The sequence below is a fragment of the Gopherus evgoodei genome, chromosome 8 (assembly GCF_007399415.2).
Source record: "Gopherus evgoodei ecotype Sinaloan lineage chromosome 8, rGopEvg1_v1.p, whole genome shotgun sequence".
NCBI lineage: Eukaryota > Metazoa > Chordata > Testudines > Testudinidae > Gopherus > Gopherus evgoodei.
In genome coordinates this window covers 59,119,461-59,133,908 of record NC_044329.1, presented here as the reverse complement: position 1 = coordinate 59,133,908, position 14,448 = coordinate 59,119,461, and the positions used below count along the sequence as shown (strand labels likewise).

Below are 14,448 nucleotides of genomic sequence, written 5' to 3'. Positions count from 1 at the left end.
AACCGGGAAGCTACTCTCACTATTTAATTTATAATATTAGTCAATCACTCTATGGCTGAGACCTTAATTGTCAAGAATTAGTCTTTAGCACATTTTGTACAGTTGGATTGGAAGAGAAAAAACCTCTAAAAAACCCTTCCATAAATAAAAAAATTTGGCAAATGACAATCCTTATTTTTAATTTTTAGAAAAATTGAAACAGATATCTTTCCTGATAGAGCATCAAACATTTTAGCATAGAAGTAGGTCCAGATTTCATAGTGCTAGACCAGATTTCATAGTCCGTGACACGTTTTTCATAGCTGTGAACTTAGTAGGGCCCTCATAAGTATACCCTTGTATAAACTTGGGGTCAAATTTTCACATAAGTCTCAAAATGCAACTCCAAAATGCAGACGTGCAGACACACGTTTTTGATTTGTGCAACTGGAGCATCAACAGACTCCAGATGTGGATTTTCAGACATCTTGTTTAAAAATTCAACCATTAATATACTACTTTATAAACTGCAGAGACCAAGAACTTAGTAAGATTTAAAGAAGAATGGTTGGTCATTTATATAGATAAATTAGATTACCTAAGCCAAAAAAAAATAAAAAAAAATAAAAAATTGAAAGGCAAAAACCCCCTCATGTCTGAGTTTAAGCCAATCTTTATTAGAGATTAGGAGGACATCTTATTGAAAAGCAGACTACCCCACATAAACCTATTGTCAGGTTCTTGCATCTTACTCTGAAGCATCTAGTGGTGGATAACATCAGAAACAGTACGGTCGGCTAGATGGACTATGGCTGATTCAATACAATTCCTATGTCCTTACTAAGGCATTCAAAATTAGAATGTGTTCCCCAACCCCCAACTCATGTACATCACTAATAGGACTGCCTTGTAGGGAAAGGCAGACAATTCCCAAAAATAGTGTGTGTTTGGGGGAACCACATGAAACAACCAATAGCATGCAAAATCCCCCCCGCAACTCTTTCAGCACTTTGTACCTGTACAGGTTTATTGTATTCCAAATGCTTTCAAGGACAGACCAGATTTCCTGATGTCTTTTATCTTGGGACAGCTGAGTGTCTGACAATGACTTGCCTTCCTCACATGTTTGCAGATGCAGCCTCACATCTTCCATTTTTGAACCTGCAGTGTTTTCTGAAAGAGCTGTCAGGGCTTCTGATGATTTTTGTCCACTGTCTGACTGAACCTCATGAAACAGACAACCATACAGTGTTGGAAAGCTTTAGAAAAACCTACATGGGGATCCTTTTCCCCTCCCCTTTCTTTCTTTGAAAATAATCAACATATCTAAAGGTACTTATATGGCCTTCATCACCATAGCATCTGAGACCCTCACAATCTTTAATGGAACAACTCAAAATGTCCCTGTGAGGCAGGTGAATCTTATTCCTATTTTACAAATGGAGCACTGAAGCACAGAGAGGCTAAGTGACTTGCCCAAAGTCACAAAGGAAGTCTGTGGTGGAGCAGGAAACTAAACCCAGCCTCCCAGCTCCTAGATTAGTGCCCTAACCACTGAACTATCCATCCACAGAAGATTCCAAAGCTGAATTTGCACATTTTAACCCACGCCTTCCCCCTCCATATAGCTCATTAATACACAACAGAAGTGTTCCATTCTGTTTAATCGTCACTTAAAGATGTAAAGCACATTATTTTCCACAGTAAAATGATTTCAACACTTGTTACAAACCAAGGACATGGAATTTCTTTCACATTAATGCCACATATACTTGACAAGAGTTATTCTGCAAAGTGAGGATTTGAGGGTATTTTACATATAAATTACTACATTAAAAACACCACAACAGGCTGTGGTGTGTGCAAATATTTTGTCTGTAAAAATGGGGATACTGAGAAGAACTACTGAAATGATTTCAATAAGGTCATCGTTACAGCGCTTTCCCTTCACCCTCTCCCCTGGTTCTTGTCATGCAGACAGAAAGTAGAAGACCAGAAGTCCAAAGTGCAGGCAATGCAATGTTTATTGGCGTTAGTTCCAAGCAAGCATATCCATATACACCTCAGAAGAGTCCGTTTCCTAGTGTCCCCCTTCCCAGCTCTGATGCTGCAGAGCCTTGCCTGTGTCCTTGTTCCCCATTCCCACCTCCTCTTTCTTAGCAGGCCCAAATATACCTGCAATGCATGCCCTCGGCCCCACCCCTTACAACTTATGGTCATGTTCAGTTTTGGGGGGAGGGCTGTGTTCTAGGATCTTCGTCCCACCTCTTTTGGACTCCATGGGAGGGGTACAGAGTGAGACTGTGTTCTGGCCAAGGGCAGGCTTTTCTTTGGCATGCAGTGTTTCTTAAGCCTTCCCCCCCCCCCCGCCCCCGCCCCCCAACTGGTTGCTTGACCTTGGCTTGAGAAAGGAGCCAGGCAGCCTTTCAGTATATGCTCATATTACACTTCCACCATACCCTGTAACACTTTAGCACTATCCCTCATCTTTTCTCATTGTAGTAAAAGCCCCATGTGGATGTGGGAAATGCAACACAGTGTCTTTGTTAATTGTTCTTCACTCATATCTTATACTAATATGTGTATCAAAAAGTCAAACCCAAAATTCTATCTCAGGCTGATAAACCTATATACCTGGGGTCGGCAACCAAGTAGTGTGCCGAGTCTTCATTTATTCACTCTACTCTAATTTAAGGTTTTATGTGCCGGTAATACATTTTAACGTTTTTAGAAGGTCTCTTTCTATAAGTCTATAATATATAACTAAACTATTGTTGTAAAGTAAATAAGGCTTTCAAAATGTTTAAGAAACTTCATTTAAAATTAAATTAAAATACAGAGCCCCCCGGACCGGTGGCCAGGATCCAGGCAGTGTGAGTGCCACTGAAAATCACCGTGAGTGCCGCCTTTGGCACACGTGCCACAGGTTGCCTACCCCTGCTATATATTCACAGTCATACTGAACCAGTGGCAAACCTAGGAATAAGAACCCTTTAAGTTTTAACTTTTATTGCCCTTCTCTAAAGATGACAAATTTAGCGGGAGGGAATGGGGGGGGGTCAAAAACAAAACTCAAGTGATCCATGGTACTGGGTTGTATAATTCATGCAAGACTGTCGGATAATTTTTCAGACCGATAAAGGAAAAGGAGTTGCTCTAAGAGCAAACTACTAGGATAGAAGGTCAGAAAAAACTACTTCCTCTTCTAATTTAATGAGCTTTAAATTTCTATAATGTCAGTCATGCCTAACTTGAGTCCAACAATTTATTCATATATGGAGGATTCTAGATAAAGGCTCAGGCAAAACTCATTGCTGAAGAGAACTTAAGTAATCAATTATGTATTTGATAGGGAAAATAAAAAACAACTCATGCAGATACTTAATCACTCCCATTCTGAAGTGTAGGAGACAGCAATTCCTGTTCCAATCAATTAGATTACCTTTCCTCATTTAATATTGAATAACTTGATGACTACCTCTTAATAACCCAATAGCAAAACAGAAATAAGGATCTAAGAAAAAACAGCTCATGTTGTAAAAATAAATATACAAAAAATGAAGAGCCTCGTTTTGATCTCCCTGGGACCTTGGCTAGGCTTAGTGGCTCAAAATTACTACTCCCCTATAATAATACGGCTTTTTGGTTTGTTTTTTTTAAAAACACACGAACACACACCACTATTCCTCAGCTGTGGCCTATATACTATTTTTCATCCTTAGCGCCAGAATAAGAATTACTAGAGCTTTTAACTGGGCAGTCCAACAACCACCAAGTATAATGTGTCACCTTTCTGCTTTCTTTCACCAACTTTTTCTTCTTGTGAGAGGAAAGGGGATTTAGACATACAGGATGTCTGAAGTACACAAAGGAGAAACTTCACAACTGAATCACAAACCAGGTTGTCAGGAGGAGAAGGGGGCAGCTCAACATGCACAGACATATTCAAAATAAGTGAATCTTACAAGGTCATTTTAATTAGGGAAAAAAAGATTGGAATGTATTAAATCACGTTGAAATGCAGGATAACAGGTATTTATTTGATATGAAATTCAATATCAAAAAGCAGCAATATGCACTTGCTTTTTAATTATTCACTTTCTTTTTGAGAGTTAATAGAAATTTGCTTCTATCAGGGATACTTTTATAAACAGAAAGCCTTCACTTTTGTTGCGGGAGCAAAGTTAAATCTGGGACACACCACTTATGACAATATCCTGTTAACCTCCACCTAGCACTGTTTACAATAATGTTTTTTGTCATTATAACAAAGAACTAGAAAATCCTTAGTAAGTTTGTAGTGTTAATGATTGGTGACGCTAAAATTTCAGTTAAGCCATAGTTTTTAGTGTAAAAAACTATGTACATTGAAATGCAGCTTACCTCTGCAAGCATCTGGAGCAGTTTAGTCACATAAGCAAAAGCCTGCGGAAGTACACCATCATAGTCTGACCTTGAGCTGAAAGCATGCAATAGCTTTTTAGATTCCTGGAGCAGGATGTTTGCTGTTATGTGGTCAACTGTCTTACCTGATATCAAAATATTAAGAAGAAACATGGAAAATCAGTTTGAGGGAAGTAGGCTAGTATGGTGTTAAAACACACAAGAAGTAAAGGAAAAAGCTAACAGTTCCAAACTGAAAGCAAGTATAATCACCACCAATTCTATCATTTAAAAAAAGGTATTACAATTATTGTATGAATTAAGCATTCTAGGCTATCCATACGTATAAAAATAAGTGTGTATTATTATGTAAGATCATTATCAAACAAAAAAAGGGTCTGAAAATCCTATTGACATAAATGGTATAAGATCAGGTGCAATTGTCTTCTGAGGGTTTAATGCCTGTAGTCAAAGTCCAACAGTAAGCCTAAAAAATATATATATATATAGTTTCAATGTGCTAGCACATCACTAAACTTAAAATCTTCTCTAGAGTTTGTAAAGTGCATCAGAGTTTGTGTTCTACTCAATTCAAGGGGCTGAAAGATTGTAAAGTGCTCCCAAGCTCCACTAAATATAGAACTCTGGCTGGAACAGGAAGCTATGTCACACATTCTAGCAATTTTGCTTTTGTGGGTAAAATGAGAGCATGGAGGGAGAGAAGATAATCGTCATCAAATGTTGATCTGTTAAATGTTAAAATGTAAGAATAAAAATCTAGAACACTGCTTTTTAATGAAAAACAAAAACATTTAAAAAAACTCATCTATATTGTTTATTTCAGCCAGTATATGAAATACATCTTGGATACAAACCATGAGCATTAAACAAACAGTTTCAGGAAGGAACATTACAATAAGTAGTGTGTAAAAACAAGACTTTTACTTTTGGATCAAATCAGCCTCCATTCAGTATCTGACATAGGCTCATTAGACGTGTTGGGTTCCTTCCCCACTCTGAACTTTGGGGTACAGATGTGGGGACCTGCATGAAAGACCCCCTAAGCTTATTGTTACCAGCTTAAGTTAAAAAAAACTTTCCCAAGGCACAAATTCCACGTTGCCTTGAACAGTATGCTGCCACAGCCAAGTGATTTAGACAAAGAATCAGGGAAAGGACCACTTGGAGTCCTATTCCCCAAAAATATTCCCCAAGCCCTGCACCTCCATTCCTGGGGACGACTTGAGAATAATATCCTCACCAATTGGTACAGCTGAACAGAGATCCAAACCACTGGATCTTAAGAACAATGAAAAATCAATCAGGTTCTTAAAAGAAGAATTTTAATTAAAGAAAAGGTAAAAGAATCACCTCTGTAAAATCAGGATGGTAAGTACTTAACAGAATAACAAAAGATTCAAAAACACAGAGGATTTCCCCTCTAGGCAAAACTTTAAAGTTACAAAAACAGGGATAAACCTCTCTCTTAGCACAGGGAAAATTCACAAGCTAGAATAAAAAATAACCTAATGCATTTTCTTTGCTATTACTTACTATTTTTGCAGTATTAGATGCTTAGCTTAGATATGGCGTAGGGAGATGCATTTTCCCTGCCCTAGTTCCTTGTTGACTCCAGGAGACACAGACAAAAACATCTTCCCCCACAGATTTGACAGTATCTTCTCCCCTTATTGATCCTTTTGGTCAGGTGCCACCCAGGTAAGAGAGGAATCTCTTTACAGGTAAGAGAGGAATTAACCCTTTACAGGGTAAAGACGGATTTTATGCTACCCTTAGCTATATGTTTATGACAACATGTCATCAGATAATCTGGTCATTACCTGTCATAACACACATTCTGGTGGACCATATCCCAGCATAGCTATGGTTACAAGTACTGAATGGAAAACTACTGCCAACTCATAAAAGCACTGACACTTCATAACTAAATGCAAGACTCATGTCTTCAACTTTGCTTTCCATCAATAAAGTTCTTCAGAAGCACAGCACACCTATACAAATGCCTGTAAACTAATTAAGCTGTCTATCTTACAAACTAGGAAGGAAGATAGATTACAAACAACAACAAATGCTTTGGAGGTACTTAAGTACTCTAGTAATCAAACCTATACCCGGTAGCATGCATAGGAAGATGTAATATTTGAAGCGAATCCTATAAGTGACTAATTTCAGTAATGCCTGTTCCTGTTTTTAAACAAATTTGAACAAACATGAAGTGAGCAGCAGACTATCAAAATATTTAATTAAGGTTACCAAAACAGTCTCCAGAGACAGTTAGCTTTTTTGTAGCTTCTTCAATAAGTGGCAGTGAATCCTTGCGCCATTTTAAGGCCCATGTCTGGGCAGATTTGAGGATTAGGCAGGTTTTTCTTTTTGTCTTTCTGAGAAGTGTTGTATCATGGATCTTTGGGCTCAAGCTACAAAAAACTTGCATGCAGCAAACTGGGATTTTTGCCGCCCATCTGGAACCACCATCACATTTGCGTGAAAGTCAAGAAGGAAGGCTACTTCTCCAGGGTATAGTCTCCCTTGAATAACCCACATAACTCCCATTATTCTTGAATTAAAAGGAGAAAAATAAACCCTTTAAATATGTACTACATGTATATTTTCATAATGCACGCTTCAGACTCCTGTGATTAGAAGGCTTCACCTCAATGGAGAAAGGTTTATGTTTAGAAGTTTATTACTAAAAAGGAGTCACGTAAGATTCTGACCTTTACAAAGATGTTCGTGCAGGCATTCAATGGTTCCAAGTAAGCTTCTTGGCACAATAGAGCCAAATACAGCCATCCAGTGTTTTTTAAAACACTGCAATAAGCTTGCTAGGGTCCATGGGGGCTTCAGATACAGTACCTAAAAGTGAAAAGTTTAAAGCTTCACAACCATGTAACTTTATCAATGTACATTTCTCAATTGTGCTGTTCTTTAATACCAATTGTACATGCTGAAGTAAACATCCAAAGCATTCTCAGAAATAAAAGATCAGGTGGATTTTTCCTGATAAAGTGATTGTATATTACATGACAAATCATAGCCTTGCTCAATTTAGTTTTACTCAGGAGGTGTCTTACACAGGTACAGACCCTTCTTAAAAGCATTTCAATTAGCATATGTGCACTGCTGTGACTAAGACTATTTAGACTTTTATGAAGTATTTCTGTAAAGGATATTCTGTTTGTACAACACTCAAGATTTACAAGCTCAAACAAGAAATGTTAGTTCTAGTTACCCGATAGCTCTCAGAGTTCATCTTGTGCAGATGACTATAAAGTAAAGTAATTAACCATTCCAGCTAGATGAAAATGTTAATTGGAAGACACGCAGAGATAAATAACTGGACTGATAGTCTTCTGGCTATAGTCAGAATATTTTGGTTCTACCCCCAACTCTGTCACACACTTCCTATGTGAACTTTGACAAGACAGATAATCTTTTTGTGTCAGTTTTCCCACCTGAAAGTGAGGACAGTATTATTTCCCCTTCTCCTGAGGTTTTGGGAAACTCAATGTTTGTAAAGTGCTTTGAGCTCTTGGATGCTATGGAACATGGGTACAGCTTGCTCAGAAGAACAGGCAGGGCAAAAAGGGAGGAGGTGTTGCCTTATATATTAAATGTATACACTTCGACTGAGGTTGAGATGGAAATAGGAGACAGACTTGTAGGAAGCCTCTGGGTAAGGATAAAAGGGGTAAAAAAACCACGGGTGATGTCATGGTAAGGATCTACCACAGACCACATAACCAGGAAGAAGAGGTGGATGAGGCTTTTTTTAAACAGTTAAACAAAATCATCCAAAGCACAGGACTTGGTGGTGATGGGGGACTTCAACTACTCAGACATCTGTTGGGAAAACACCACAACAAGGCACAAATTATCCAACAAGTTCTTGAAATGTATTGGAGACAGTTTTATTTCAGAAGGTGGAGACAGTTACTAGGGTTGAGGCTGTTCTAGATTTGATTTTGACAAATAGGGTGGAACTGGTTGAGAATTTGAAAGCTGAAGGCAGCGTGGGTGAAAGTGATCATGAAATGATACAGTTCATGATTCTTAGGAATGGAAGAATAGGAAGGATAAAGATAATAGATTTCAAGAAGGCATACTTTAGCAAACTCAGGGAGTTGGTAGGGAAGATCCCATAGGAAGGAAGTCTAAGGGGGAAAACCAATGGAAGACAGTTGGAAGTTTTTCAAAGAGAGACATAATTAAAGGCATAAGCGCAAACTATCCCAATATGTAGGAAAGATAGGAAGTATGGCAAGAGATCACCCTGGCTTAACCAGGAGATTGTCAATGATCTAATAATAATGAAAAAAAGAGTCCTACAAAAAGTGCAAACTAGGTCAAATTACAAAGGACTAATATAAACAAATAACACAGGCCTGTAGGGACAAAATTAGAAAGGCCAATGAGATCAAACTAGCTAGAGACATAAAAGGGCAACAAGAAAACATTCTACAAATATATTAGAAGCAAGATGATGACCAAGGACAGGGTAGGCCTGTTATTCTACCCCTCACTGAATAACAATAACACAAAATGTGGAAATGGCAGAGGTGCTTAATAACTTCTTTGTTTTGGTTTTCACCAAGAAGGTTGCTGGTGATTGGACATCTAAAACAGTGAATATCAGTGAAAATGAGAAAGGATCAGTCTGAAATAGGAAAAGAACAAGTTAAAAATTACTTAGACAAGTTAGATATCTTCAAGTCACCGGGGCCTGATGAAATGCATCATAGAATACCCAAGGAACTGACTGAGGAGGTATCTGAGCCATTAGCGATTATCTTTGAAAAGTCATGGAATACAGGAGATTCCAGAAGATTGGAAAAGGGCAAATATAGTGCCCATCTATAAAAAGGAAAATAAGGACAGCCTGGGAAATTACAGACTGGCCAGCTTAACTGCTGTACCTGGAAAGATAATGGAGCAAATAATTAAGCAAAAAGGTGATAAGTAACAGTGAGCATGGATTTGTCAAGAACAAATCGTGTCAAACCAACCGGATACTTTCTTTGACAGGATAACAAGCTTTGTGGATGGGGGGAAAGCAGTAGATGTGGTATATCTTGACTTTAATAAAGCTTTTGATACTGTCTCGCATGACCGTCTCAAACAAACTAGGGAAATGCAACCTAAATGGAGCTATTATAAGGTGGGTTCAAAACTGGTTGGAAAATTATTCCCAGAGAGTAGTTATCAGTGGCTCACAGTCATGCTGGAAGGGCATAACGAGTGGGGTCCTGCAGGGATCAGTTGTGGGTCCAGTTCTGTTCAATATCTTCATCAATGATTTAGATAATGGTATAGAGAGTACACTTACAAAGTTTGCAGATGATACCACTCGGGAAGGAGTTGCAAGTGCTTTAGAGGATAGAATTAAAATTCAAAATGATCTGGACAAACTGGAGAAATAGTCTGAAGTAAATATGATGAAATTCAATAAGGACAAATGCAAAGTACTCCACTGAGGAAGGAACAATCGGTTCCACACATACAAAATGGGAAATGACTGCCTAGGAAGGAGTACTGCAGAAAGGGCTCCAGGGGTCATACTGGACCACAAGCTCAAATACGAATCAACAATGTGACACTGTTGCAAAAAAAGCAGACAGACATTCTGGGACGTATTAGCAGGAGTGTTGTAAGCAAGACACGAGAAGTAATTCTTCCTCTCTACTCCGTGCTGATTAGGCCTCAATTGGAGTATTGTGTTCAGTTCTGGGCGCCACATTTCAGGAAAGATATCGACAAATTGGAGAAAGTCCAGAGAAGAGCAACAAACATGATTAAAAGTCTAGAAACATGATCTATGAGGGAAGATTGAAAAAAACTGGGTTTGTTTAGTCTGGAAAAAAGAGAGAACTGAGAAAGGATGTTACAGTTTTCAAGTACATAAAAGGTTGTTACAAGGAGGAGGGAGAAAAATTGTTCTTCTTAACCAGTGATGATAGGACAAGAAGAAATGGGTTTAAATTGCAGCAAGGGAGGTTTAGGCTGGACATTAGGAAAAACTTCCTGTCAGGGTGGATAAGCACTGGAATAAATTGCCTAGGGAGGCTGTGGAATCTCTATCATTGGGGATTTTTAAGAGCAGGTTAGACAAACACCTGTCAGGAATGGTCTAGATAATACTTAGTCCTACCATGAGTGCAGAAGACTGGACTAGATGACCTCTCGAGGTCCCTTCCAGTCTTAGATTCTACACTACAGAAGTCCAAAAAGTTACTGTTAATAAAATATGCATTCTGAAAATTCACATTGAACAACCAGACAGCACATAAAATTACTATTAAATGTAATGTTGCACAGACGTTACTAGTCAAACAATCATTCCAATATTAAATAGTATTGTTAAATTTCATTATATATGTCAGTGGATGGCTCACAGGATTGGAAATGGCAGGCACAAATCTTGGCTTCTAGGTCACTTGTTCAAATTCCCTTCAGGATAGTAGTGACTAAGTTATTAGACGGCCTGTGTAAAGTGAATTACGGCTCTTAGCCTAATACATGTTAGAGAGGTGTCCACATCACAAGAACACCAAAAGGCAAACTCCCAAAAGAGGTGAAGTACAAAATGAGTTTGGAGACTGAATTTCCCTAGGCAGGATTGAACTACACTAGCTGAGCAGTTGCAGGAGGTGGAAACGGGAGGGAGAAATGCTTCAGCAGAGGTTGCCTGTGATGTGATTGTCCTATAGATTTTTTTTTTTAATTTAAAAAAAAATTATCTAAAATGTTAGTATGGTCACACTGGCACCCTGCAATTAAACACACATTCTACAATGGGTTAATTGACAGATTAAATGTTCATGGATTAAGATAACACTAGAATCCCTAACCAGAACTGTAGTCTTATCAATTTATTCTGTATAATTTTAGAGAATGTTTCTCATAATCTCTTTTCCTCTTGGTGCATTTTTACATGAACAGTTTAGATTAAAAAAAAAAATATCAAACATTGAAACTCTCTTAAACCCAGAAGCGGGGTCCCTGAAGAATCATGACAGAGGGCAGCACAACTGGTCAGTTTTGCAGTTTTCAAAGAAAAAAAATCTGTTTAAATTTTCATAAGAGGTTATAACTGAAAATGAGTTCAGGGTCAACAACTGTAAAGTAGTTTGAGACATCTTCCACATCATTGTACTGTATCAGCCCTATTTGTCATTAACATTGTAACGTAAAAAGCACACAGTGAACTTTGGACTCCAAGGCAACCTTTAACTTAGTATTTGAAATATCAAGCAAACCACCACAAGTAACTACCTCCATCCACAAGTTTCCAAAAGCAATTTTCATTTCAGTTTCTAATATCGAGGATAAAGCTTCTCCTAAACTTTTTTCAAGGTCAGGAACAATGCTTAGGAGTGGAGTAGTAAGGCTGGGATCTTCCCTCTTGGTTTTCTGGGACCCAGTATCTGCCAAGTAAATAAAGTTACAGTAAGTGCTTTCTTTAGTGTATTATTCATAGACAGTTATAGAAACAAGTTGCTAGGTTCTGTAATCCAGTCTTAGCGAGTGCTGGATTCTTGACTACAACATATGTAATATTTGTCCTCTAGTTGTAGATCTCCAGCAACAGAGGATTCCATCACTTTACTTCTATGTAGTTACTTCTACTATTCCATTACCACAATATCCAAGTATTTTAAAACAGAATCAGTGTCCATATTTCTCACTCTCCTCCTCCACCCACCACCAACAGAAGGAGAAATAGCATGATTCTTCTCTAGGGTGTTTATGTTGTGTGAAGAGCCTACTGAACTTAAGAACTGCCATACTGGGTCAGACCAATGTATCCTGTACCCTGTCTGACACTAACCAGTACCAGAGCTTCAGGAGGAGCATACAGAACAGGGCAATTTGACAGATCAACCACCCATCATCTCCTCCCAGCTTCTGGTACTCAGCTGTTTAGGACTGCGAGCATGGGCTTGCAACCCTGACCATCTTGGCTAATAGCCATTGATGAAACTAACCTCCATGAATTTATCCATATCTTTGTTTAACCCAGTTATACTTTTGGCCATCACAACAGCCCATGGCAATGAGTTCCATAGGTTAGCTGTGCATTGTGTGAAAAAGTACTACTTCTTGGTTTGTATTAAACCTGCTTATTAATTTCATTGGAGACTCTTGGTTTTTGTATTGCGGGAAAGGGTAAAAAACCCAACCAACCAACACCACAAAAAATTCTCTACTCGCTTTTTCCATCCCATTCAAGATTTTACAGATCTCTATCATATCTAGCTCAGTCATCTTATTTCAAAGCTCAACAGTCCTAAACTTTTTAGTCTCTTCTCATCTGAAAGCTAATCCACACACTTGATCATTGTTCCTCTTCCGTGAATCTTTTCCAGTTCCACTAGATCCTTTTTGAGATGGGGTGACTAGAACTGGGAATGGTATTCAAGGTATGGGTACAACAGGGACTTACAGAGCGGTACTAGGAGATTTTGTCTGATTTCCTATCCCATACTTCAACCTTTCTAACATTCTGTTAGCCTTTTTGATTGCTGCGGCAAATTGAGCTCAAGTTGTCAGAGAAGTATCCATGGTGCCTCCAAGATCTCTTTTAATTAGCTAATTTAGACCCCATCGTTTTATATGTATGGTTGGGATTATTTTTTCCAATCTGCACTACTTTGCATTTATAGGTTGAATTTCATCTGCCATTTTGTTGTCCAGTCATCCACTTCTCTGAGAAACCCCTCTCTCTTTTTGCAATCACTTTGGGATTTAACAATTTTTGGGAAAGAGAGTCAATATGGTTTCTGTAAAGGGAAAATCATGCCTCGACAATCTACTAGAATTCTTTTGGGGGGGGTGTCAACAAGCATGTGGACAAGGGGGATCCAGTGGAAATAGTGTATGGAGATTTTCAGAATGCCTTTGACAAGGTCCTCACCAAAGGCTCTTAAGCAAAGTAAGCAGTTATGGGATAAGAGGTAAAGTCCTCTCATGGACTGGTATCTGGTTAAAAGACAGGAAACAAAGGGTAGGAATAAATGGACAGTTTTCAGAGAAAGAGGTAAATATTGGTTTTCCTCAGGGGACTGTACTGGGACCAGTATTATTCAACAAATTCATAAATGATGCGGAAAAAGGTGTAAACTGAGGTGGCAAAATTTGCAGATGATACAAAACTGCTCAAGACAGCTAAGTGCAAAGCAGATTGCAAAGAGCTGCAAAGGGATATTGATAAATACAAAGTAATACACACTGGAAAACAATCTCAACTATACATATAAAATGATGGGGTCTAAATTAGCTGTTACCACTCAAGAAAGATCTTGGCATCATTATGGATAGTTCTCTGAAAACATGTACTCAATGTGCAGTGACAGTCAAAAAAGCTAACAAGGTTGGTAATCATTAAGAAAGGGATAGATCAGACAGAAAAAGTCATATTGCTTCTCTATAAATCCATGATACACCCATATCTTGAATACTTAGTGCAAATATGGTCGCCTCATCTAAAAAAAAAAAAAGATATATTGGAATTGGAAAAGGCTCAGGAAAGGGCAACAAAAATGATTGGGATATGGGATGGCTTCCCATTAAAGAGAGATTAATAAAATTGGAACTTTTCAGCTTGGAAAAGAGACAACTAAGGGGGATATGATAGAGGTCTATAAAAACATGACTGGTGTAGAGAAAGTAAATAAGGAAGTATTATTTACTACTTCTCATAATGCAAGAACTAGGGGTCACTAAGTTAAATTAATAGGAAGCAGGTTTAAGGAAGTATTTCTTCACAGAATGCACAGTCAACCTGTGGAACTCTTTGCCAGAGGATATTGTGAAGGCCAAGACTATAACAGGGTTCAAAAAAGAACTAGATAAATTCATGGAGGATAGGTCCATCAATGGCTATTAGCCAGGACAGGCAGGGATGGTGTCCCTAGCCTCTGTTTGCCGGAAGCTGGGAATGGGTGACCTATTCGGTTCATTCCCGCTGGGGCACCTGGCATTGGCCACTGTCGGAAGACAGGAAAGTAGGCTAGAGGGACCTTTGGTCTGACCCAGTATGGTCATTCTTATCTTGAATAATTTTTG

General features: G+C 38.4%; 1 protein-coding gene across 5 annotated transcripts in view; it reads right to left on the bottom strand.

Moving 5' to 3' along the window:
* The window catches only part of SWT1 (SWT1 RNA endoribonuclease homolog), a 105,845-nt gene that overhangs the window by 41,877 nt on the left and 49,520 nt on the right, over window positions 1-14,448 (bottom strand). For 4 of the 5 annotated variants that reach the window (XM_030572364.1, XM_030572369.1, XM_030572365.1 and 1 more), the window contains 4 exons: window positions 11,656-11,807; window positions 7,101-7,239; window positions 4,363-4,508; window positions 996-1,204 (listed from right to left, as the gene is read on the bottom strand). In XM_030572364.1, coding sequence (XP_030428224.1) covers window positions 996-1,204; window positions 4,363-4,508; window positions 7,101-7,239; window positions 11,656-11,807 — 646 coding nt within the window. The remainder of the gene's footprint in view (window positions 1-995; window positions 1,205-4,362; window positions 4,509-7,100; window positions 7,240-11,655; window positions 11,808-14,448) is intronic. The other variant, XM_030572368.1, reaches the window with a different exon arrangement.